This window comes from Chamaea fasciata, unplaced genomic scaffold (assembly GCF_029207755.1).
Source record: "Chamaea fasciata isolate MVZ Bird 193981 ecotype frontalis unplaced genomic scaffold, bChaFas1.0.hap1 SCAF_28, whole genome shotgun sequence".
Classification (NCBI taxonomy): Eukaryota; Metazoa; Chordata; class Aves; order Passeriformes; family Sylviidae; genus Chamaea; species Chamaea fasciata.
The window spans coordinates 1113172-1139369 of NW_027094113.1; the positions used below are offsets into that span (position 1 = coordinate 1113172).

The window sequence follows — 26198 nt, forward strand, 5'->3', positions numbered from 1 at the left end:
AGGCTGCCAGAGCTCCAGGAGCATTTGGACAACACTCTCAGGGATGCTCAGGGTGGGACTGTTGGGGTGTCTGTGCAGGGCCTGGGGTTGAACTTGAGGATTCCTGTGAGTCCCTTCTCACTCAGGATATTCCAGGATTCTGTGATCGCATCTTACTGGCCACAGCAGAGCAGCAAAGGCAGTTTTTGCATGTGAAAATTATTCTTTGCCCCTAATTCATTAACAATGATGCTGCTGAAGCAACACTAAGAAATTTTACTGTTAATTAAGTAATCCAAGTATCCTGCAGAGTGCCACAGTTTGGGCAGGCTTTCCAGCAGTTTCCCACAGAAACATCCCTGAGGGTGACAGAGCCCTGACAGTGACACACAGGCAGCACAGCTACAACTGGGAATTTTCCCCTAAAGAGATTCAAACCTTGCATTACAGCCAAACGTTCTAGTAAGATTAAATTGGGCACTAAGCAGAGAGAAAACTGACCCTGTTCTCACACAGAGGAAGTTTGTTTGTAAATTCTGGTCGTTGTGAAAAGGGATGAACTTTTCCCCCCCGAGTCTGAGTCATCTGTGGCTGAGTGGCAGAGACCTGAGGAAAATAATCCTCCTTCTCCTTTTTCAAACAGCTAAAAATGCTCATCTAAAGGGTTGTGTTTGGGGGTTGTTTTATCCTCGATTTAAGTTCACAAATAAATAGATCTATGGATTGAGAATATAGATTCTTTTACTGCTCAAACCCCAAATTAAGAACTGAGCAGCTCTCTGAACCTCTGGTTTTCATCCTGGTACAAAGAAAGACACAGCATTTGGGGCCTTCTTCAAGCCCCTAGATTAAGCCAGAAGAGCTTAAAAAATAGACCATTTCAGGGGTCCACGAATTGATGTTAAAAACCCCAAATCCTTTCTTTAAACTAAATTTCAGCAATCTGTTATCAAGAAACTCTGCAATATTGGCTGTGAAAAGTTAACTGTATCCATGAGGCCACAGTGATCCAGGAATGATAAGCCTAAAATCAACACATATCTAAGAGTAGCTCAAGAGCTGGAATTGATATAAATAAATAATCAAACTCAGCATTCTAGTAGCCAGTGGTTGATTCCCAAGGAACCTGCACAGGAAAAAAAGGCAAACACATGGCAGACTTGCCTTAGGACACACTGTCCAGCAAGCCAAAGACATAACATGGTGCCCAGAGAAGTTGTGGCTGCTCCTGGATCCCTGGAAGTGTCCAAGGCCAGGCTGGACAAGGCTTGGAGCACCCCGGGACAGTGTCAAGTATTCCATCCCAAACCAGTCTGTGATTCCATGATTCTATATCCCAAAAGCAAACCAGGAGTCTGGTCTTAAGAATGTGGACTAAGATACACACACACACACACACACACACACACAAATACCCCAAACCCACCCCCTCCAAAATCATTCACTTGGTTTATTTTGTACACCAGGTTTATAAATTACTCCCATCAAGGCAAGATGTGCTGGGAAAGTGCTCAGAGGAAGTGGTCAGTGAAGGTGAATTTGCTCACAGCTGCTCATCGGAGAGAGAGACAGACAGATCACAACTTGTTGCAGAATCTGTATTGGGCATTTCAGGGTCAGCCCCAGCAGGGTCTCAGAGGACGGATGGCTCCAAACACTCTCCAGCAATGACAACCCTACAATAAACACAGAGCAGTCGTTAAGCAGAGCTTCCTGCACAGTGCCACAGCAGCTAACGTGCGAGATTTCAAAAGCCTCCAGTATCCAGGCAGGAATTTTCTGCTTCAGGAGCTGAGCCAGGTGCAGGTGTGCAGGCCTTGAGCCCCTTTGGAAGGGAGCACAGGCCACCACAGACACATCTCCTTTCTCTGCTCCTCTTTCCAGAGGACTGACACTGTTGGCTCAGGAACAGAGCTGACAATTTTTAAGGAAGGAAAGACCTTAGAAGGTAATTTAATTGCCTCCACATAACTTGAGAGCATTTCCACTTGAAAACTTTTCTCCATCCAGGTTGAATGGGGCTTGGAGCACCCTGGGATAGTGGAAGGTGTCTCTGCCCATGGCAGGGGGTGGAACTGAATGGGCTTTAAGGACCTTTCCCACCCCAACCATTCTGTGATTTTATAGTTCTATGACTTGTCTGCAAACATCACAGTGACCCAAAATGCCTCCAGTTCAGCTCACTTCCAAGACAAGTTTCATTCCTCTCTTGGTTACAGAAGGATCTGTGCAATACCGAGTTTGCAAACAGTAAATCATTTCAACTGCAACAATTATTGCTAAAAAAACCTTAAAAAGTACGGTCTGTGCTTTCCAAACTGACTGACTTCCCTATAAAATACTGTGTAGCTGGAGCACAACTAGCTCACTTTGATTAATCAACATTTAAATGTAACAGTTATTCTGATCAGAAGAAAAACACTGAGGTGGACAGAGCTTCCTCTGGACTCGGAGTTTCCCCTTTAATGGAAATTTCCCTTTTTCCCTTTAATTAGCATCCTTTAATGAATTGAAAAACCTTCCTGACTCCCTTCTAGCTGCAGCAAGGAATAAAGAAATCCAAAGCCTGCCTACTAGAAAGAATATGCAGTTAGAGCCCCAACAAAAGGATGTCTAATTGCTGTTCCTGTTTCAGAACATTCAGAACAGCATTTCAATTTACTTTTAATACCAGTTACAAGGTGCAGAAAGGAGTCTGAATTTGCCTAGTCACAAAACTAGTTCTGAGCTCGTAGCCCTTCTGCTCAAGAACAGAAGTAAACAAATTCGTCAAAAGTTCCAAATTAACTTGATTTGACCTCTTAAGAACCACACTATGTTGTGGAAAAACTGCTGCTTGCAAAATAATCACTTGAAAAAAATATTCTAATGAATGTTTCATCCTTCTGGTGTTCTGTGAAGGTCCATTAAAAAAAAAAAAAAAAAGAAAAAAAAAGACTGTGCCCCAGGCAAAGAGGAAACCCTGTCACACCAACACAGGGTTATCGTCTTCAAGTGTTCCAGGCCAGGTTCTCCTGGACAGGGCTTGGAGCAACTTGGGAGTAGAAGGTGTCCCTGCCCATGGCAGGGGGTGAGCAGGATGAGCTTTACAGTCCTTCCAACCCAAACTCATCTGGGATTCCATCATTTTATAATGCTATTGATTAAGCCAAGAGATGCACAAACAGAACTCACCATTAGAGGGAAGCTCAGTCTTCAGTTTTGTACTTGCCGCCGATGTAGGGAACATACTGCAAGACCAGCTTCCAGTCTGTGGCCCAGATCACACCAACACCAGCCACACCACCCCATGTCACAAGGGTGGGGGTCCTAAAGAAGGGACACACACCCAGGTACACAACAAGTTACCGCTGTGAAAGGCCTGGCAGATGCTCATGGCTGAGGTACCTGAGAAAGCCACTTCAATCAGGAAAAGAGCTTAAAATTCTGGAATATCCTGAGCTGCAAGGGACCCACAGGGATCATTGAGTCCCACTCCTGGCCCTGCACAGACACCCCAACAATCCCACCCTGGGCATCCCTGAGAGCGTTGTCCAAACGCTCCTGGAGCTCTGGCAGCCTCGGGGCTGGGACCATTCCCTGGGGAGCCTGGGCAGTGCCCCAGCAGCCTCGGGGGGAAGAACCTTTCCCTGAGCTCCATCCCAAGGCCTGACACAGCTCCAGCCCTTCCTGGGCTCCTGTCCCTGTCCCAGAGCAGAGCTCAGCCCCTGCCCCTCTGCCTCCCCTCGGGAGGAGCTGCAGCCCCCGAGGAGCCTCCCCTCAGTCTCCTCTGCTCCAGCTGAACCAGCCAAGTGCCCTCAGGCTCTCCTCAGACCCTTCCCCAGCTCCGTGTCCCTCCTTTGGACACTCTCCAACAGCTTTGGATCCTTCTGATCTTGTGGTGACCAAACTGGACACAGAAATCTGAAACAACCTCACAGGCACGGAACAGCTTTAGTTCTCAGGGCAGCCAAGATATTTAACAGTAAAAAGGTCATAGTCTTTTACTTAAGAATACTACTACTCAACAAAGAGAAAACACCCTGCCACACACTGCTGCAGCCACATCCCGTCGATTCTGCCCCGCCGAACACTTCGTTTTGCCTCCCACAGCCCTGCACAGGGCACACAGGGGCACTGCTATATTTATAAATGTGAAATACAGACAGCGCCGGGTGGGCCGCAAGTCTTTCCCCGACCCCTCGGCCCCGGCCCGCACCCCAGCGCCGCTCACAGAGCGCGGAGGGAACGGGGAGGCCTCGGGCAGGGCTTGGGGAAGGGGTCGGGACGCCCTTCAGGCCCCCACAGAGCGCGGCCGTGCTCGGAGGACGCGGTGAGGGGAGCACGGAGCCCTGGGCCAGGCAGACAGGACCCGGGCGGGGCGAGCAGAGCCCGGGTCGGGGCGGACAGAAAGCCCCGGGTCGGGGCGGGAAAAGCCGGGCTCAGGGCAGGCAGAGCCCGGGGTAGAGCGCAAGAGCCGCGGTCAGAGAGGACAGACAGCCCCGGGTCGAAGCGGGCAGGCCCGGGCAGCCCCAGGGCGGGGTGGGCAGCGCGGTCCCTCCTCACCAGGTCCGCAGCAGTTGCGCGTAGCGCGGCCCCAGCAGCTGGCTCAACATGGCGACGGCGCCGCCTCAAAGTGACCCCGAACGCCGGCGCGGCGGCGGCGCCGCTCTGAGCACGCGCGGGGCTGGAGAGGGGCGGGGCCGGAGCGGGGCGGGGCCGGAGCGGAGCGGGGCGGGGCTGGAGCGGGGCGGGGCCGGAGCGGGGCGGGGCCGGAGCGGGGCGGGGCCGGAGCGGGGCCAGAGCGGGGCGGGGCCGGAGCGGAGGCGGGCGGGGCTGGAGCGGAGGCGGGCGGGGCTGGAGCGGAGGCGGGCGGGGCTGGAGCGGGGCGGGGCCGGAGCGGGGCGGGGCTGGAGCGGGGCGGGGCCGGAGCGGGGCGGGGCGGGAGAGGGCGGGGCGGGGCCAGAGGGAGCTCCGCACGGGGCTGGGGCGGTGCCCGCGCCTGTGGGGAAGGGACACGGAGGCGCTGCGGGGACGCTGGTATTGAAGCGACACGAGCCGAGGGGACGGGTTGTCCCCACGCCGGAGAGGGGACACCAGCCCTGATGAGACACGGTCTTTGATGGGACACGAGCCCTGAGAGGACGGGCTTGTCTCTGTACTCGAGGGGGGACGCGAATCCTGAGGGGACAGGACCGCTGAGGGGACGCGGGCTGAGGGGACGGGCTGTCTCCACACCGGCAAGGGGACACGAGCCCTGAAGGGACAGTCTGTCCCCTTGTTGGGAGGGACAAGAGCCCTGACACCAGCCCTGAGGACATGAGCCCTGAGGGGACACGGGCCCAGGGGACGGGCTGTCCCCACACCGGAGAGAGGACAGCAGCTGCCGTGGGGGAACAGGCTGCCCCTGCTCTGGAGAGGGGACATGAGGCCTGTCTTGGCACCAGAGCGGGAACACGAGCCCTGACATGAGCCCTGAGGGGACAGGATTTCCCCAGGCTGGAGAGGGGACACAGGCCCTGAGGCCTGGCAGTGTTCCCGCGCTGAGCTGGGACAGCTTCTCAGCCTTCTGTCCTGGTGGAAATGCCCCTTCCCGAAGCGGTTTCCCCAGAGCCCACCAGTGCCTCCGCAAACTCACGGCCACTCAGTCTCCCCCTGTAGGAGAGGGTTTCCAGCCAGGTTTTTCAGGAGAGGGTCATAAGATCACCATCAATTCAATGATGTTCCCCAGGCTCTGCTCAGAGCCTGCTCAGCCTCTTGTGAACTTGAAAGAGGAACACTGGAACAGATACCCCAGAGCAGCTGTGGCTGCCCCTGGATCCCTGGAAGTGTCCAAGACCAGGCTGGAGGGGGCTTGGAGCACTCTGGGCTAGTGGAAGGGGTCCCTGCCCATGGGATGAGCTTCAAGATCCCTTAGAACCCAAACCATTCTGTGATTCCGATTGTCTGGCAGCGGGAGCATGACATGGTATTTGCCCACAGCTCATCTCAGCTCATCTCCAGCTGATAAGTGACTCATCTCCAGGGAGGGAGTGCTAGAAGGAACTTCCAGTTCTGCCTCACTTGGTGGCCACTGCTCAGATCTTAGGAAGCTCTATGGTCTCAGCAACTCCTCTGTGCTGCTCCTTGTTCCTGTCCTTACTGGCTCTCCCAGCCCAAGCCTGCTCTGGACACTGGCACTTGCCTGCTTTATTATGCTCCACCTTGTGCATTTGTTGAGCATCCATCTTCCAGGCTGCTCCCAAGCACACACTTCTCCCTCGTCTGGATGTGAGTTGTAAACCGCTGGCACAGACTGCCCAGGGTAGTGGAGTCACCATCCCTAGAAGCATTCTGAAAATGTGTGGATGTGGCTCTTGAGGACATTTTTAGTGGTGAACATGGCAGTGCTGATGGCTTAATGGTTGGACTGGGTGATCTTCAAAGTCTTTCCCAATCTTAATGATTCTGTGATTTTATGATGGAGTCTAAGGAAGGACTGTCATTCCATGCACCCAGAGCAGCTTGGGAAGGGCAGAGCTGCCTCACTGCTGAGAGAAGGCACCCAAGGCTCAGGAGACTTAACCAACCACTGCCAGAGTCACTTCTCAGTTACTCTGGACTGTTTGTCCTGCTCTGCGAGGACAAGCCTTGAGCTGGAGCCACACAGTGAAAACACAGGCAGCAAACCTGGGAAGGAAGGCTGCATCCAGGCAGATGCTTTGTCACTGGAAGTGTCCAAGGCCCGGTTGGATGGGGCTCGTGGTCCAGTGGAAGGTGTCCCTTCCACGTGATGGGCTTTATGGTCCTTTCTAACCCAAATCAATCTGTAGTTCTGTGAAAGTCATGGGGGACGTTGGAGCCTGAAGGGCAGGAGGATGGCACCTGGTGCGGGTCAGGCTCTGTTCCCTTCCCAGGGAACAAGGGACAGGACAAGAGGAAATGGCCCCAAGTTGTGCCAGGGAAGGTTTAGGTTGGATATTAGGGAAAATTTCTTCACAGAGAGGGCTGTCAGGTACTGGAACAGGCTGCCCGGGGCACAAGGGTGAAGTCACCATCCCTGGAAGTGTTCGAACAATGAATGCGGTGGTTAGGGCAGGGGTTAGTGGTGAATTGACAGTTGGACTGGATGATCTTAAAGGTCTTTTTCAACCTTAACGACTCTGATTTGATGAATTTCTTCCATCACCAGTCTGTGCTGGGCTCCTGCGATGGGCTAGGGGCATTTAAGTGGATTTCCCACTTGTGGGTGCTCCCCAGGGCCAGAGGTGAGGAAACAACTGTCATGCAGGGGGCAGAATCCACACCCAGAGCAAGCGTCTGAAAACCTGTCTGGTGTTTTTGTTCATTTTTTTGTTTTTTAGTACAAGGCATTGCCTTTATTCCAACTTTTAATTCCTAGGGATACATTATCTGAAGGACACACATGGGGATAAAAGAAGTAATATTGTTATAAAATGTCACATTTATTGCTACATTACTGTTATATACAGGACAGTTCTCAAAATCTACTTTAAAAAAGTTAGGATTATTTAAAAATTCCAAATAATCCAGCCAGCTGTTTTGACACTTGTATAAAATTATTTAAAAAAATGAAAACAATTCATATCTTGAGGCACTCAGAAACACAATTTCATCCCCCAATTGTGATTCATTTCAAAGAGCAATGCATTTCCCACCCCCAAATACTTTATCTTTTTTTTTTTTTTTTGCTGGGTTAGGCATATATATATATATATTTACTATATATATAGTTCAAAACTATAATGTGTATCTGATTTAAGAACAAGGATTTCAGCCACTTAAGTACATCTGGATTTACAGGTAGGCAGCATAAACATCAAAAGCAAGGACCATTTTTTACTTTAAAGGCCAAAAACCAAAAACAACCCAAAACTTTCTACAGGGTTAAAAATAAACAACTTCCGCAGGCATCTCCCATCTGCTCTCCCACCCCCCATTCCTACAAAAATATAGAGCAAGAACATCCCAGGAATGCTTTGTTTCCCCAGGGAGCTGCAGCCCTCGGCACCCAACGGGTCATTCCCACGCGTGGGGTTGGGATCCTCCCTGTCCTGCCTCAGCAGGTGCCTCTTTCCCCTCTCCTGGCACATGCACAGTGGCTGCCGTGTGGCTTCCCACGGCTCCTTCCCTCCCCAGTGGCTCCATGGTACAAGGTTTGCTCAAAAGCTGCTGGGTTCAAGTGGTTTGGGAAGACGTGGCCCTGGGAAGGGGGACCCGCGGTGTTCCCAGCTCGCTGCCTCCAGGAGCTCCAGGGCTGCCCCAGGCACAGCCCAGGGATGATGCAGGGCACGGGGATGCTCTTTGGCAAAAGGCCTCGGTACCAGCACACCCCCTTTGGAAGCAGAAACCCCTTTGCTCTCCCGAGCTGGTGCTGCAGCCACGCTGAGCTGAGATGTCCTGGGGTGAGTGCTACAGCCTCGCCCTCCACCACGGCGGGGCTTGGCTGGGCCAGGGTGGGAATGGAGAGCCCTGAGGAGCAGGAGGGATACAAAACCAGGGGAACAGAGATACCAGTGTGGAGACCCACAACAGGACTGCCCTTGGCCTTGGGCTGGGCTGCAGATGGACACGCGAGGTTTGGCAGAAGGTCACGTGGAGCCTGCACCACCCTCCTAACCAGAGCCCACCGCCCTGTGGAAGTCCTGCAGGCCAAGGCACAGCAGTGCTGGCTCCCCACAAGGGCTGAATTGTCCTGGAAATCCAAGAACAGAGCACCAGGTCCCCCGACACCTGCCCCAAGGGCAAGGAGAGGCAGCTGTGCTGTGGGACAGGGCAGCACCCATCTCCCAATCCTCGTGCCTGCACCCCAGCCGATGGAGAGCTGCTGGCATAGGCTGCCCCTCTGCAAAGGGAAACAGCTCAGAGATGCTGGCTGGAGAGACTGGGGAGCATGAGAGGAAGGGAAACACTCCTTCAGCCTTGGGGCAGCGGAAGGAAGAGCAGCCCCAGCCAAGCCTGAGGCTCAGTTGTCAGAACAGGGCAGTCTGGGCAGCAACAAGGTGGAACAGCTTCTCCTTTCAGGGGGCTGGGGGGATGAAGGATGCTGGCAGTGCCCCACCAGCTTTGAGCAGAAGGCACAGGAGGGTGAAGGGAGCGTGCAGGAGCCCCAGGACCAGGCCCTGCCCCCTCCAGTTCAGTGCTCAGTACGAGTTGGGTGTTTCTGCAGTCTCATCTGTCCTCTCCCACCTCCAGGGCACAGGTCTCAAAACGCTTTTAGAGCTGACAGGAATGAAGCCGGACCCTGAGGGCAGCAGGGAGCAGGAACTCAGGAGCAATCATAGGCAAGAGCAGAGAGAACAGCTGGGCTGGGATCTGCAGAGCCCTGGGAGAGGGAAGAGGGATAAGATTTGCATAGGATTTTTAACAGGGCAAAGACCTTGTGCAAGCTCGGGGTACAGGAAACAGGCCTTGCTATTGCTGGTGTTGGGCAGGAATGGGGGAGCCCAGTGGCCAGGGCTTGCTCTGGGTAGGCCAGCACTGCAGGCAGGGACTGAAGACTTGTTCTGGCCCAGCTCCGTCCCCACTATAGCACAGCAGGGCCTGCAAGAGGAACTTGGGTTCCACTGGCCCCAAAGTTGGCAGCAAAGCTCAAGGGGTGCAGGGGATTGGCGGTTCCAAAGCCTCCTGTTTCTTGAGCCCCCACAACTGGAACCACCCAGCAAGGGGCCAAAGGCTCTGCTGGCTTCAGTGGGGACACAAAGGACCTTAGAGAGCAGTTTCTGCACTGACTCTGGAATTACAGCCTCCTGAGGAAACCACAGCTTGATTCCATCCTTCCTGCCAACACACCTCTGTGGGATAGCTGTGAAAGCAGGGGAGCAGAGAGCCCCGAGAGATGCTGCCTAATGGGGGGGTCACGGGTGTTTGCCAAACAGCTGGAATTCTGCTCCCTGGGCTGCGAGCAGGAGCAGCCAGGCTGCCACCACTGCCTGAGCACCAACCCATGAGGCTGCAGCTGCTTTGCTCTGGGGAAAAAGCAGGTGAGAAGGGAGAAAACCAAAATCTGCAATGATACTGTTCATAGACTGGATTCCAGACACTCTCCAGTACTGTGGCATGCACAGCTTGTGTGCAGGGAGGCAGGGGCTGGCTGAGTGGGGCAGGAGGAGGCCCCTGGGCTGGGGACACAAGAAATGTCCCATGGCAGTGTCCCAGTTCTGCTGCTTCACTGGGATGCAGCTTGGGAAAAGAGGAACTAGAGGTTGCACAGAAGGGAAGGCAGCCTCCCTGTCTGATGAAGGAAGCTTTGGGGGCTCACTGGGCCCCAAAGAGGAGGGCACGTGTCCCCAGGAGCAGCCATGCAAGCAAAGGCTGAGAGGAGGAGCAGAAAATGGAATAAATGGCACCGTGAGCCCACCCGTGACACCTCTCCTGGTGTGGGGGACACGCAGACAGGCAGAGGAGCAGGTTTGGGGATCTGTAAGATCCCAAGTGGAATGGAGCAGAGCTGTGGGCTGGGGAGGGTGCAGACCTGGCCCTCACTGACCACAACGCTTAACGACAAGAGTTTCCTTGCTACAGGGTGACATTTAATGGCTGGGCTGGTGGTATTTGGGGGCAGCACATGGCAGTGATTGTTTTTAGAAAAGCCACTTCCCCTGGGAGGTTACAGGCACTATGTTCACACTGAGCCAAACACACTGGCAAGACAAAGGAATTTTCCTTGCTGCTCTTCCCAATTGTTCCCTGAGCAACTGGAAAGCAGAGATGTCACTGAGGCCAAACTGGGCTGGCACACAAAGCTGCCACCCTGTGCCATCGAGGCAACTGCAGGGACAGCACTGGACCCCCTACACTGTGCTTTCGAGATGGTCTCTCCAAACCTTGGCTCTGAGGGCTTATGCTCAAGGATCTTTACCCAAGCCTTGCCATGGAAGGAAGTTGGCTGGATTTGCTGTCCAGGTAACATCTTAAACCACCTAAATGCAGCTGAAAAGCCCCATTTTTGTTGCAAGGCCTGGGGATTCAGGGATGGTGAGAAAGACTCTGGCTCATCACGATTACTCCCTAGCCTGCAGGACTCAGAGGAGATGAAGAAGTTCAGCAAAGCTGTGAACAACTCATACATCTTCTCAGACTTCCAATTTTGTTGAATTTATGGATTTTTCTTGACTAGTCCCTTTAAGTCCAGTTGTCCATGACTGCCACCTCCAATTCTTGGGGCAAAATCAAAGGGGTGATGAACTTTTAAATATTTTTGTAGGGTTTCAAGCTTTCCAGGGCTGGGACACTGCTCCATCCCTCCTGGCCCTGGGACAGGGGCACTGAGCCAGCCCAAAGCCCTGAGCAGAAGGTACTTTGCAGCCCCAGCACTGTCTCACCAACGGAGTAGGAACTCTCACGGAAGAAACAACAAGCAGCTGCTGAGCCTTCCAATTTGCACTCCAGAGCATGAATGGGAGTCAAGGCTGCCACACATGGAGGAAAACCTCATCCACCTCCCTGCCCACTGCTTCAGCAGCCAGAAGAACTCAAGGGAGGGAAGTGTCGTAACCTAATGAGCTGATTAGGCTAAAATGTGTCTGTTGACACAGGCAAGAAGAACCTGGGTTACTGGAACCACTGAGCTTTCCTGGCCTTCCCAGGGACAGAGCTGGGGCTGCCAAGGTCTCACCATGCAGAAGGAATGGTGGGAGCAGCAAGCTGGGGAAAGCCAGGAGCACCCAAAAGCTTCAGAGCGATGGTTGGATGTTGGGGAGCCCCAGGGCAGGGCCAGGGGCAGCAGGGACAGTCCCATCCTGCCCTGGCACTTGCAGTAGCTCAGCTTGGAGCTGCCACAGGGGCTGAGGCCACAGTGCCCAGGTGGGGGTGGGAAATAAGCACTGCCCTGAGTGCTTCCAGCAGGGTTTGCCAGAGCACAAAGCACAGCTGTCAGCATGGAGGAGCACCAGGCTATGCCAAAACCTGGGGTTGCTGGGAAGTGCCACAGGACCTAATCCCGTGTGCCAGTCCCTCCCTTTCCCTGTGCCAAAGCAACACAGCTTCCCCAGGAGCCCAGGCCGGAGCAGCACAGGGGAGAGATGGACCCTGCAGGGGAGAGGGGAGTTCCCCACATCCCCCCAGACCAGCACCCGCATCCCATGCACCATCCTGCCTGACTGAGCTCTGCAGAGCTGGGGAGAACCAGGCACAAAATGTTTCAGAAGGGGAAGGAGAGGGAAGAAACAAAGAGTGAATTCCTGATGGATGTTTTTCCATGGCCATCTCCAAACCGGTTGCTGCAGCTCAACACTGCCCAGCATCTCTTTGTTTGTTCCAAACCTCTGGGGCATCCAGAGGGGCTGCCAGGGATCCTCCTCCTGCTGAGCACACCAGAGTGGTCTGGAGTGACTGGGAATCCCTTGCAGCGAAGGGATGGGTGGCCCAGCTTGGCTGCTGGAGCACATGGTGCAGGAGAGGGGCTCCTGCTGCCCTCCTTCCCAGTGCTGAGAGAGGCGCCCACGTGCAGGTGACGGTGCCCACTCACATCCCACGGCACAGTGCTGAGCTCAGTTTGCCTCCAAGGATGCCTGGGAGATGTGACAGTAGGTGACAGTGGGGTGTGAAGCCACCCCTCTCCCCGAGCCAGCATTTTGCATCTCCGATGGCGGTGGCTCCACTGCGAGAAGGGATCCTGCTGCTGGTCATGGCTTTGCCAAGGCTGGAGTGAGCCAGGTCGCTGCTCCTTTCCTGCCTCCAGCATCCTCGGATCTGCTGCTGCCCAGCTTCCTGGCCCTGTATCCCACTGCTGCTGCCGTGCTCCGGCTGCCTCTTCCAGTGCTCCAGCTTTGTTCAGTTGGTCTTTGTTCAGTGCTGCTCCTGGAAGTGCCTCCAGCAGCTCTGGCATGTGGGAAGAGGCGCTTCCCTCGTGCATCCCTTGCTGCTCTGCTCACCTGGAAGCACCTCAGTGCCTTGGTTCTCCTCCACCCGGGGCCTGCTCTCTCCCAGCAGCTCGTCCTCCCCACGGCGATGCTCCGGAACAGCCGTGGGCCACGTCCTCTCCCACACGGACCCGTGGGATCTCCGGGAACAAAGCAAACCTCACCAAGCACCTCGGTCACCGCCGGGGGGAGCGGGAGCACCGCTGCCACTCGCTTTGCTGTTTAACTTCCTTTGCCCAAATCAGAAGTGGCCAAAGCAAAGAGACGGTGAAGTCACCACATGAGTTTGTTTTTTGTCATGGAAGGTACAAGCCAGGCAAGGAAGAACATTCCCTCACTGTGGCTACATTCGCTTTTAGTGGCTTTCCGAGCCGAATCTGAGAATTCCTCTCTTTATATCCAGTCTCTCTTAATACAATTTTAATATTCTGGTTGATCCTAAAGATGCAACGTTAACTATAGAAACAGCAGCAGAAAAGCGGAGGGTACAAGACATGTTTTTATACAAAAAAAAAATTTTTCGTTGCTTACAAAACATATGCAAAAGAAGCTAAAAAAAACCAAAAGGCATTGCTATTTGTTCTACATAAAAAATCTCATAACTAATGTTCTTTTTTTTTAAAAAAGAAATATCAAGCTTAGGCACAATTTTGCTGCTGGCTGCTTGTGAACAAGCCAAGAGAACACGCCACCCCCTCCTAACTGAGTGATATGTATTGACTGTTCTGCACTTTATACTTAAGGCAATTTTTTGTTTCCATTTTGTTTCTGACAAAGTGTTTTTTCCACCCCTTACGTCACGCCAGGATCCGTCTGCGTGTGTCAGTATGAGCAGTACTACAGTTTATGGTTCAACAGGGTTGCAGGTCACACTGAGGGTTTTCTTCCTACAGATCTCCGTATCCAGAGGAACAAAAAGATCTACAAATAAAATAAAATTAAAAAAAAAAAAAGAAAAATGAGAATAAAACTGTGCTCCTTGCACAAGGGGCCCCAAGGCTCCTGCTGCAGCTCGTTCCTGCAGGGCTGGGCAGGGCTGCAGCTGAGCTTTGTTTTGGTCAGGCCATCCCCAGGCACCCCCTGGAGCAGGGGACACCAAGGGACTGTGTCCTCTCCGTGCACTCCACGGGATCAGCTCCTGACCTACCACTCCTGGATCTGCTCAATCCCCCCACCATCTCTGCACTGCTCAGATGCTCCTAGGTTCCCTTAAAAACGGGAATGGCCCATCGCAGCCTGTGCCTGCCACAGCCTCACCAGGGGTTTTCACCTTCTCTGACTCACTTGGCATTTCTGGGACCTGCCCAGTCCCTCTCATAGGGCCACAGGGAAAAGGAACTGCTGGTTTCCAGTAGCCAACTGGGGCAGGACTGGGAGGGGCAGAACAGAGCTGAGCCCACTTAGAGACCTCCAAACCCCCCATCCCAGCTATGGGGCTGCACTCTCCTGTGGGCCAGAGGCTTTGGATATCCATGGGGCATGTGACACACAGAGAGGATCATGGAATGGGCTGGGTTTGAAGAGACCTTAACGTTCATCTTATTCCACCCCCTGCCATGGGCAGGGACACCTTCCACTGTCTCAGGTTGCTCCAAGCCCCTCCAGCCTGGCCTTGGACACTGCCAGGGATCCAGGGGCAGCCACAGCTGCTCTGGGCACCCTGTGCCAGGCCTTGCACACCTGCAGGTCATTGATTTCAGGGAAATGAAGCAGGGCCATGGCTGGTGCTGAGGGAGCGGGGCTGACCAGCCAGAGCAGAGCAGGGCGTGGGCACGGGGCTGGACCCACACTGGGATGTGGGATCAAAGGTGGGGAACGGTACCTTTACATGTGTCCAACAGGGTTGTGACCGTCTCCTAGACCAGGATGTGAAGCTGACAGTGTCATCTGGGGGTCTCCTACCACTCCGGACACTTTCTCCTCTTCCCGACGCTTCAAGCAGGCCGCTTTTGGGTTCAGATTGCGCTCTGTGCCCAAAACAGCAAGGGAGGAGAGCAACCTCAGTCTGGGCCACAGCATCACCCCTGGCAGCAGCATCCCAGAGGGACAGCGGGGACAGTCCCAGGCAGGCCCGTGTGAGATGAGCTCCGCGCAGCACTCGCTGCTGCCTGCAGTCCCTGCAGCAATCTGCCAGGCCCCACTTAAACATGGAATCATGGAATGGCTTGGTTGGAAGGAACGTTAAAGGCCATCTTGTTCCTACCACCCCCTGCCATGGGCAGGGACACCTTCCACTATCCCTGGTTGCTGCAAAGCCCTGTCCAGCCTGGCCTTGGACACTTCCAGGGATCCAGGGGCAGCCACAGCTGCTCTGGGCAATCTGTGCCAGGGCATCTCAATGTGCTTGTTACAGGAACCCCCAAGTGCCTCAGGCAGCACTCAGCGTTGCCGACTGAATTCTCCAAAGCTGCTTAATGGGATCCAGGTGCCAAATTATATTAAGCATGAGCAGAGAGAGAGAGGAGTCTCAAATCCACCCCGGGCCAGGGCTGGGGCGTGTTCAGCACGCAGAGGTGCTGCTGGTGCTGCAAACACACACCTCACACTGAAAGCAGGAGTCAGGACAGAGAAGCACGAGCATGCAGAGACAGGGGGAGAGACAGGCCCCAAAATGCACCTGCCAGTGGTACCATACCTCGTACTTGCTGCTCCAGGCCCAGAATGACCTGCACCGCTTGCTGTAGGATGATCAGTTTGGTCTGTGCTTTGTCCGTTTTTAAGTGCATCTGGCACATGCGTCCCAGTTCTTTAAAGGCCTCGTTAATGTCCCGCACACGCACCCTCTCCCTGGCGTTATTGGCCATTCTCCTCTCCCGGTCCCTCAGATCTTTGTCCTCCAGTGACAAGGCCTCGTCTGTACTGCTGGGTTCATAGCACCACAGGGGTTAGTCAGGGGGTGTCACCGAGGGGGGCTCTATGTTGCCGTGCTGGGAGTGCTCCGGGTGTCCACTGGAAATGACCCAAACGGCCTCACTTTGCAAAGCCAATGCCTCCGGGTGCTTCGCAGAGCAGCCCAGGCTGTGTCAGCTCTGTGAGCCCAGGGAAGGTGCTGCCAGCACAGGACCAGGTGCCCAGGGGGCTGGAGGGGCCGCTGGGGGCAAGGGCAGGCATTGATGCAGCATCACCCACCAACACCTTCGACCCTCTGCAAAATTTTGCCTTCCTGTTTGTTTTCAACTGAAAACTCAAAGACTGGGGGAGCGTCTGCCAAAAACATCGGGTTTGCCCCCCCAGGAAAGATTTTGGCAGGAAGCAAAACCTTCTTTGTAAGATTTCCTTCCCAAACTCCACCTGCAGCTCCCAGTGCTGGTGTTTGGAGCAGTGGTGCTGCAGCAGCAGGAGCAGCCTGGTCTGGCACCCTCTTAGGGGCCAGGGCAGCATTGGGAGCAGGAGCCTGGGCTGCTCTGAGGATCAGACTCAGATGCAGACACTGAATCCCGATCTTCTTCCATACAGCCAAAAGCCTGCCAGGAGGGGTGATTTTCTTTCCCACACACAGTCAGAAGCTCTGGGAGAGGCCCCACTGCTGACAGCACCCCAGGGATGCCTGACACAGGCTGGGATGGGGGGAAGCAAAGTTGTGCTGGCAGCATCTTGAACCGTGGACTTGCCCATCCCCTCAGAAGCCCCAATTTAAGCCCAGACGACCTTCTCCCCCAGAGCAAAACTTCTTGCAGGAAGACACCTATCTGAGGAGGGTCCTTGGGTGAGACCTGACACTGGGACAGCCTGTGGCCTTGGGCTCCTGGGGAGCCACGTGGGGATAAGCCTCTAGCAAAGAGGAGCCGCAGAGTCAGAGCCTTCTTGGAGAGTCTCCGGACAGTGCACGGCCAAGTGAAGGGGGAGCCGGGGTCCCTCAGGCAAGCACTGCCTGTGTGGGACAGAGTCAGTGGACACACTGCCCACTGGCCCTGCTGCACCCTCTCCTCGCTGCCTTGTCCCTGTCTGTGTCCCCTCCTCGCTGCCCCAGCTGGCACTGCAGCCTTCTCTCCACACGCCCAGGACAGGTGGGGGATGGGGCCATCCTGGCACCTGTGCCCCCCATGCAGGATCCCAGATCCTTCCTGCAGCACAGGCTGGTGGCTGTAGATCCTTGCTGGTGGCCAGTCCTGGCTGGTGGCTCCCCCAGCAGGGACAAGGCTTGGATGTCACAGCTGGGAGCAGGACAGAGCCATGCTCCCACCACCAGCACATACCAGTGGCAGCTTGCACTGTGTGAGGATGGGATGCTTTGGCTGCCTTGTGCCCCTGGGGGTCACCAACCAGCCTAAAACCTGTCAGTCTCCTCCTCACCCTTCCTGTAGCTGCTGTGGCAGTGAGAGGATCCTGGCAGCCCCTCTGGGCACACGGGGACCTGATGGCCCCATGCCCATGGTAGTGCTGCCAGAGGGGGGGTGAGGGAGGGATTCTCTCCTGGAAAGCAGCACAAACCCACAGAGGGGACACTGCCTGTCTGCACTAACTGCTGAGGGAGGCTGCAGGGCTCAGCCACCTCCCTGGCTGCCTCCAGGAAGGGTTTAAAAAGGGACAAGCGTGGGAGACCAAAGTGAACATGGTGCCAACTCTGCCTAAGCCCTGCCCCACCCTCGGTCCTGCCTGGGATCCTTGAGCAGCAAGTACAAGGTAGAGTGGGACCACCAAGAGGTCACGGCTGGGGCATGTCTGTAGGAGATTGGAAAGAACAGAACCAAAAAATAAAAACTCGAAATAAAAAAAAAAAAAAAATCAAAAGGAAGGGGAAATTAAAAAAGAAGACAGGAAAAAATATACATGTTATGAAAGGCAAAAAAATTACAAACTGAAGAGAGGCACAAAGGACTCCAACATCAAGGCACAGCAAGGCCAGCAGAGAGGAGCACAGCCAGGCACAGCCCCCGACGCGTGTTACGACAGCTCTGCAGAGAGAAAGGGGTTATCTTGCCCGGCACCCCGCGCTGCAGGCGGAGCAGGAGCGGGAGCATGCACTGCGGGATGCGGGACAAAGCAGCCACCCCTCGCTTCCCTCCCTGGGATGGTGCACGCACACCACGGTGCACGCACACCACGGCGCACACGTGTGTGGAAGGGAGCGAGGGTGCCCTGAGGGTGTCCCGGTGAGGGGCAGAGCCTGCAGGCGCCTGCTGGCAGCTCCAGGCTCAGAATGCACGGTGTTCCCAGCCTGTGTCGGACACCAGCGAGTGCAGGCAGCGAGGGCTGCTCAGCCCAGGGCATCCTGCTGCCCTTGCGCAGCTCCCGTGGTCCCAAGGCTTTGCCAAGTGCCACACTGCGGGGACAGGAGCACGGAGCCCCCATGAGGCACAGAGCGGACAGGAACGGGCTCTGTGCTCAGAGCAGCCCTTGGAGACGGCAGAGCTGGACACCTCTGGGAGAGTTTCTAGTGGGGTTTCTGTCACTTTGCTGGCCAAGCACTGAGCACTCCTGGCTGCGGGGAAGCAGGACAGCACAGGTGTCCCCACAGGGACTGGCATGCAGCACACGCAGTGGCAGCGGGGGACAAAGGAGAGAACAGCAGGGATGGATGCAAAAAAGGCAAAAAAATAAAAATAAAAAGGACACTGACAGCCTTGGGTTGGTCCCCAAGGCCACAGGGGAGAGAGACAGTGCGAGGCACCACAGCACGTCACAGGAGACAGACAGACAGACAGCCCCGTGCCGATCAGATACGTAAAATATCACCACTCCGGGACCCTCACTGACCTCTAACTTGTTGCTCCAGGTTCAGTATGACTGATACGGCCTGGTGTAGGATTAGCAGTTTGGTCTGCGGTTTTTCGCTGTTTAGGTGCAGTTGGCACATGCGTCCGAGCTCTTTAAAGGCCTCGTTGATGTCACGAACCCGCAGGCGCTCACGGGCATTATTGGCGACCCTCCTTTCTCTCTCTCTCTCGGCTTTTTGCTCTGGGGGAAGAAGATCGTCCTCCTCATCCTCATCTTGACTAATGGTTTAAAATAAGAACGAGACAGGGACATTCCTCGTGTGCACTCTCAGCACTGGTCAACTCACAGACAAGAAACACATGGTGATGCACCACGATGCCGAGCCCCCCGTGTGCCCTGCCAGCACCTGCTGGCCTGTGCCACATGCAGGGACACACGGGGGCTTCGGAGAGAAGCAGTTAAGGCTCTTCTTCTGCCTCTTTTCTGTTTTGTTTTTAAACAGCAAAGAAAGAAACCACAATGTGATTAAGGCCTGAGCTTGTTGCCGGGAGAGTCCAGGGTGACCTAGACAAGGTGAAGGCCAACACTGGAATCCCCAGCTGGAATTTGGGAAGATGCAGCCCTCTGCCTCCAGGGCAGGAGTGGGGCTGGTGCTGCCTCTCTAGGCACCATCACCCTGGTGAGGTCTCCAAGCTGGTGGCAAGGCAGCAGAGCAGCCAACACGCTGAAGGACTCTACCCGAGCCACCGCCACTCCTCTGGCTGGGTGTGACAGAGGATACAGGAGCCCAAAGCAGAGAGCAGAGATGCTCCAAGGCAGGGAAGGGGTCAAACCGTGTCTGGATGGGGCTGAGCACTTGCTCCTTCCCTGCAGGGCGCCAAGTGCCCACACAGGCAGGTGGGGGATAAGCTGCATCCCTCTGCTTTAGGAGCATGAGGACACCCTGAGGCCACAGGGACAGGAGCCAGCAGGAGGGTGGCAAGGACCCTTCCCCCTGGGGCAGTAGCAGGAGCCCAGGCTGTGTGAGACCACACCAGGCTCCAGGGTGGGCAGGGGCTGGGGGGGTCTGTGCTGCAGGACGACCACAGGCCAAACCAGGCCAAGCCCAGTGCCTGGGGAGTCCTGGCAGCTGGACCCCAGCCCAAACACCCCTGGCCTGGGAACAGAGAAATTGAAGGGAGAGACCTGTTCAAAGAGCACCTTGTTCTGTTCCGGGAGGGTTTCAGCTCCTTCTTCTCCTCTTCTGAGTTATCTGCCACTGACGTGTTCTCTTCATCCTCCTTCTCTTCCCTCTTTATTTCGCTCGTTCCTGAGGAGACGCTGCTCCGCCCCAGCCCCCCGGACAAACCTGCAGAGAGCAGAGCCACATGCAGAGCTTGAGGGGCCTGGCCCACACAGGAGGCTGGGGGTTTCCCAGGCCCTGTTCCTGCAGTGGCATCCCAAACTCATCCTGCATTGCTGCTCCACACTCAGGGAAGATGGGGGGTGCTGGTTCTGCCCTGCTGACACTTCCCGTTCTCCCTCTTACTTCCCAGACCCCCCAGTTTGGGAACCCAACCTACACAGCAGAGCACTATGAACTGTGCACCCACACCTAGCAGGGGGGACAGGAAAATACAGGTCAAACATGTAGGGTTAGATGGAATATTGGGCAGGAATTGTTCCCTGGGAGGGTGGAGTGGTCCTGGCACAGGGTGCCCAGAGCAGCTGTGGCTGCCTCTGGATCTCTGGAAGTGTTCCAGGCCAGGTTGGACAGGGCCCATGGGAGGGGGTGGTAGGGGATGAGCTTTCGGGTCCCTTCCAAGCCAGACCATTCTGGGACTCTGTGAAACCTCTGGAAAAGGCTCCAAGTAGAAACTGCCCTGTGAATGCTGCAAGGAAGCACCAGCCTTGCAGAGACATCCATCTCCTCCCAGGCTGCTCCTGCACAGGCCTGGACCCAAGCCCCACAGGTGACTCCCCACACTCCCCAGCAGGTGAACCCCCAGCACAGGTGAACCCTTGCACAGGTGAGTCCCATCCTGCAGCCCTGCAGAGCTGCCTTACCACTGTACGTGTCCTGCTGCCTGCTGAGGTCCGGGAGGGAGCTGGGCTGTGATGGAAGTGTGACATGGTTGTGGAGCAAGCTGGGGTTGCTGGACAGCGCATCTTCAGGGTGGCCTCCTCCCACCTGCAGCACAACGAGCAGAGCGAGCCTTAGGGGGGATGTGTCACAGCCAGCGGGCAGTGGGGACACTCACCTGGGCAGTCACCTGGGCAGTCACCCAAGGACATCCCCAGGGCTCCAGGCTGAGGCACGGCCGTGTGCTCCCCTCACACCTCCACAACTGAACTCTGGAGTGTGGGGGGGAAGAGGCAGCCTGCTCCAGCAGCAGCTCTGGGACTGTGCTGGGGACACGGCAGCTCCAGAGCCCCTGTCACTGCTGTCCCCTGCTCTGAGGAAAAGCCCCTCTGTGCCTGGTGCAAGGCCAGCACACCAGAGAGGACACATGTCCTGTGTCCATTGAGCACCACTGTTTCTGCCACCCCCCAGTGCCACCAGAGCAAGGGACATCCCAGCAACATGAGCTTGGCTCAAACAGGCTGGAGGCAAAGAGTGAGGGCCCCTTGTGAGCCCACAGCCCCGAGGCTGTGCCACACAGGCTGGGGACTGACAGGACAGAGCTCCCCTGCTGGCAGCACCCTACAGAGAACACGTCTCATTCCCTGCTCAGGAGCAGAATCCAGGGAGCCTGGAAGGGGATCACAGCTGGTTCTCTGGAGACTGGAGATGTGTCACTGCTGCAGCAAGCAAGCAGCTCTGCCAAAAACGTGCTGCTGTGGTCACCAGCCTCTAGACAAGGGGAGACCCAGGTGACCCAGCATGGGACGCCAGCATCAACGTGCCCAGGGTGCCCTGGATCCACCACATGCCCTGAGCTGGAACGAGCCCCCACACACCAGCACTCCCCATGTGCACAGAGGGACGTGGTGCCCGCCCAAACCATTCAGAGCAGGGAATTCCTGGCACTCCTGTACCCACTGGATCCCTCTTCTCCTCCCTGCATATCCCAGGGATGCCTTGAAGTTGTTTTGAGAGATTTCCAATCATGTTGCAGGGAAGGAAGAGCAGCTCTCTCACCACCTCTGCCTGTCCTGAGAAGGGGCACAAGGGAAGGGCACACAGAGCTCGTGCCAAGGGCGGACTCGATGTCCCCAGGGCAGCTGTGGCTGCCCCTGGATCCCTGGAAGTGTCCAAGACCAGGCTGGAGGGGGCTTGGAGCACCCTGGGATAGTGGAAGGTGTCCTTGCCTGTGGCAGGAGGTGGAACAAGATGAGCTTAGAGGTCCCTCCAACCCAAACCACTCTGGGATTCTGTGACTCAACTCTCCGTTGCAGGAACACGGGAAGTGACTTCTGTGCCTGTCACCCATGCAACGCTGCTAACACCTCACCCAAGCCGGACCACAGTGAGCTATTCTTGCACCACAATGTCCCCCTGAAGGCCAGGGCACCCCACGCATGACACGTGTCTCCAGCGTGTCCCTGCCAGCTGCCACAATGCTCCCGCACTCACCAGACTCGGGTGCCTGTTCCCCAGGGCCATGACTGAGGCGGGGAAGGGCTGCCCCAGGCTGCCCACGGCGGCACTGTGTGGGGGTGCTGAGCCCAGCAGCCCGTGCATGTCTCCGTGGTTGCTGGGCATGGCAGAGGTCTGGCCCACGGCGTGGTTCCTCAGCACATGGATGGCTTCATCCAACCTGTCTTCCATCTTGTTTTGCTGGAAGGGCAGGACAGAGACAGGTCTGTGTTAAGTGCCCCATCCCTGGAAGTGTCCAAGGTTGGGCTTGGAGCACCCTGGTCTAGCAGAAGGTATCTCTACCCATGGTGGGGGGGGGGGAACTGTATGAGCTTTAAGATCCCTTCCAACCCAAACCTTTCCATAATTCCAATCCAATTCCATGACTGCAATCCCATAAAGCCAGCAGCCCCCTGCTGTTCTGCTCTACAGAATGACTAGTGGCAATCCTGGACTCAGGTGCCACAGGGCAGGGATGGGGAGAAACAGCCCCCTCAGCCAGTGCCACTCCCCAAAGGCACGATGGAGCACATGAGTGGAGCTGCTCAGGGCAGGGAGACAGAAACCTGCCAGGAATCCCTTGGCCTGGGCCAGACCCCCAGAACAGGCCTGGGCCAGGGGCAGGGGTAGAGTGCCAGGCTGCCAGGGGACTCCAGGTCAGGGATGCAGCACCTGGCTCTGCTCAGCTGCTGCCACCCAAATACCCATCGCTGACCAACCAGCTGATTTCAGGCATTCAGGGCAGAGAGCGTCGCCCAAAAACCTTTCACCACCAAGCCCTGAGGGATGAGACAGGAAAGGAGAAGCTGGAATTTTTGGTGCCACTCACCAAAGTGTGGAGGCTCCCTTCGTAGCTGGGAGATAAGGCACCCGCTCCACCCGCCCGCGGCCACTGCGACGAGCCTGGGGACAAACACAGAGTTAAAAACCGGCCACGGCCACGGCGGCCACTAGATGGGGCTGGAGGCTGGGGCACCGCGGCACCGCACCGGCCACCGGCCGCGGACAGCACTGCTCGGCACAGCACGGGCCACCACGGCACTGCACGGGCCACCACGGCACTGCACGGGCCACCTCGGCACTGCACGGGCCACCACGGCACTGCACGGGCCACCACGGCACTGCATGGGCCACCACGGCACTGCATGGGCCACCACGGCACAGCACGGGCCACCACGGCACTGCACGGGCCACCATAGCACTGCACGGGCCACCACGGCACTGCACGGGCCACCACGGCACTGCACGGGCCACCATAGCACTGCACGGGCCACCACGGCACAGCACGGGCCACCACGGCACTGCACGGGCCACCATAGCACTGCACGGGCCACCACGGCACTGCACGGGCCACCATAGCACTGCACGGGCCACCACGGCACAGCATGGGCCACCACGGCACAGCATGGGCCACCACGGCACTGCACGGGCCACCATAGCACTGCACGGGCCACCACGGCACTGCACGGGCCACCATAGCACTGCACGGACCATCACGGCACAGCACGGGCCACCACGGCACTGCACGGGCCACCACGGCACTGCACGGGCCACCACGGCACAGCATGGGCCACCATGGCACAGCACGGGCCACCACGGCACTGCACGAGCCACCACGGCACTGCATGGGCCACTACAGCACTGCACGGGCCACCACGGCACTGCATGGGCCACTACAGCACTGCATGGGCCACTGTGGCACCACGTGCTCTGCATGGGCCACTACAGCCCCACACAAGTCCCCATGGCAGTGCATAGGCCACCATGGCACTGCTTGACACCTCATGGGCCACCACAGAGCTGTGTGGCGCCGCACGGACACTGTGGCACTGCGAGCTCTGCTCTGGCTCAGCCTTCAGACCTCGAGAGGTGTCCAAATGTCCCTGGCCTCGGTGACTCGCTGTGACCTCAGGGCCAGGTGACGCTGCACCCCAGGCACAGGGAGCCTGGGCACCAGCTCTGCTGGGCACAACAGCACCCCTGTCCTGCCCCAGGGGACCAGGAATGGGCTTTCTGCAGGAGCTGAACATGGGTTTTAACCACTTGGCTGCTTCCCAGTTCCCACTGTGCTTCTCCCCTGGGAGACAAATCCAGCCACAGCCTCTCTGAGATGGGATGCTCAGGGACAGGGTCAGGAAGGGCAGGAGAAGGTCCTGGGGCTGCTGCCAGCCCTGGGTTGAGGGTTTGGGGCTGACCTGGGAAATTTTCTGCCCGAGAGCTCCCCAAAGCAAACCCGCCCCCCCTTACCCTATACATTGTCACTCACCTGCGAGGCCCTGCGGGGACCCGACCGGGGTGGAGGGGTTGGAGGAGAAGTTATTGCTAGAGTGGTCAGGGGAGTAAATCTGCAGGGACACAAGGGGGACAGTCAGCAGTGCCACCCTGAGCTAGCTGCCCCCCCCTCCCTCCAGTGGCACTCTCCACCTGCTGGGACCTCCCTTCCCAAATCCACAGCCAGCACAAAGACTGAGCCCAGTTCCCCCATTAACCCCGGGGTCTCTGTGTGCCCACCGTCACCACCCCTGAGTGCAGCCCCTGCTCTTCAGGTCCCCTCTCGGGAGGAAGCAGGAGCTCTCAGGAATTGCTGCAGGGTGCACTGCCAGCACCCCTCTGCCACCATGCAAAGATCACTGAATGGGACAGAGGCAACTCTCTGGTTACCCCGTGAGACCAGTGCCCTCCAGTTTGAACCAGCAAACACAGGGCAAGGACTACTGGCACCTGCAAGTCCTGCCACAAGGTCTGTGTAGGGTGATCTTGGCAAAGCAGAACCAGCCTGGGAGGGCACAGAGCAGGTAATGGGGCTGCAGGGCCACCACAACTTGCAGTGCCTCAGTTTCCCTATCAGTACCCTGAGTTTCCCCATCCACCAAAAGGTGCCCGGACTGAGATGACAGCACATGGAGAGGGGAAAACCCTCCCTCAGAGGCTGCTGTGGATTTGGGCTGCATTCACCAGATGTGTCCATGTTCCCTGCTGGGTAAAGGGTCCCTACAGCGGCAGGACTGGGAGTGGGTCAGGACTATCCCAAACTCTTACCGAGGCCAGAGCCTTCCCAAGTGCATCTCCGGAGCTCCCGGCTGTGGTTCCTCTGTTACCTGCCAAGAGAGGACACAGCTGCCACTGCCAAGGCCTCAGACCCCAGCAGGACATGGTACCCTACAAGACCTTCTTTGGGGTCAACTGCTCTGGGCTGGAAATTTTCTGCTTTTAGTGCTTTGCTTGAAAATTAAATGTTTGTCCAGCTCAGAGCAGCTTGGACGTGGGGCACCTTCCCCTGGAGGCTGTCAAGGGGCTGCAGGGACATCTCTCCAAGCTCTCGGCTGGAGGTGTAATGCCACCAACAGCAAACAGACATCTCTGCTGCAGCACAGCCACTGCCATGGGGCATCTCAAACCCCAACAACCACCAATGCACTGGATGATCCCGCAGGTCTCTTCCAACCTTAATGATATTTTCATTCTATGAATCCCAAACTTGCTTCTCCACAGAAAAACAAGGTTTTTTCTACAAATCTGTGTTAGGATCCTCATTTCCTGGGGAACAGGAGCTCATTCCAGTAACAGGTTTTGTAACAGGTTCAGCAGGGTCAGAGAGTCAAAGCGCTCGGTGGTTAACGTGGCATCCAAACCCAGCACAAACATTCCCATTCTGGATGTAGGGGAGCAGCTGCACACAGGTGCGAATCCATCCCACAGCTTATCTAACCCACAGCAGCTCCAGGAGATAATGCCAGAGCTCCTGGGCTCCTCCCAGACTCGCCCCACGAGATGTAAACCCCCAGACCAGCACCCAAGTTCTCCAGCAGCAAGAGCCTCACTGTGCCTCTTCCCCGGGCAGGGACTCCAGGCACAGGTGACATACGAGGTACCAAAGGTGTCTGGGTGTGTTGGATGTGTCAGGCACCAGGTTTGCCCAGGTTTTCCAAGGTTTCCCACAGGTGAGCCTGTGCCCGGCCACGGAGCGAGGGAGTCACTCTGGTGACTGGCCATACCCATCATGTTGTCTGTGCCGCTGATCGGGGGCGTGTGACTGGACACTCCGTACGCTGTGGAGGCTGAGGAGAAGCCGGACACAGAGGGGAGGCCACCGTTCACCTCTCCTGAATGCAGCTGGTAGTTCTGGCAGGGAGGGAGAGAGGGGTGAGAGGGACCCTGGA

General features: G+C 56.4%; 2 protein-coding genes across 9 annotated transcripts in view; both read right to left on the reverse strand.

The window, feature by feature from the left end:
• Window positions 1–1409: 1409 nt before the first annotated feature.
• UQCR11 (ubiquinol-cytochrome c reductase, complex III subunit XI) lies at window positions 1410–4632 on the reverse strand. Its single transcript, XM_066205421.1, has 3 exons — window positions 4525–4632; window positions 3154–3288; window positions 1410–1655 (listed from the first exon to the last, which is right to left on the reverse strand). The coding sequence occupies exons 1-2, from the start codon at window positions 4572–4574 to the stop codon at window positions 3168–3170; spliced, it is 171 nt and encodes a 56-aa protein (XP_066061518.1). The 5' UTR covers window positions 4575–4632; the 3' UTR covers window positions 1410–1655; window positions 3154–3167.
• A 2752-nt stretch (window positions 4633–7384) lies between these two features.
• TCF3 (transcription factor 3) overlaps window positions 7385–26198 on the reverse strand; it is an 84487-nt gene continuing 65673 nt past the window's right edge. For 2 of the 8 annotated variants that reach the window (XM_066205684.1, XM_066205683.1), the window contains exons 11-20: window positions 26034–26160; window positions 25078–25136; window positions 24305–24383; window positions 22868–22941; window positions 22036–22239; window positions 20526–20649; window positions 19665–19827; window positions 18519–18757; window positions 14644–14788; window positions 7385–13742 (exon numbers count right to left, since the gene is read on the reverse strand). In XM_066205684.1, the coding sequence (XP_066061781.1) occupies window positions 14646–14788; window positions 18519–18757; window positions 19665–19827; window positions 20526–20649; window positions 22036–22239; window positions 22868–22941; window positions 24305–24383; window positions 25078–25136; window positions 26034–26160 (1212 nt within the window). In that variant the 3' untranslated portion in view covers window positions 7385–13742; window positions 14644–14645. Of the gene's footprint in view, window positions 13743–14643; window positions 14789–15456; window positions 15684–18518; window positions 18758–19664; window positions 19828–20525; window positions 20650–22035; window positions 22240–22867; window positions 22942–24304; window positions 24384–25077; window positions 25137–26033; window positions 26161–26198 lie in introns of all 8 variants that reach the window. The other 6 variants (XM_066205689.1, XM_066205686.1, XM_066205690.1 and 3 more) reach the window with 4 other exon arrangements.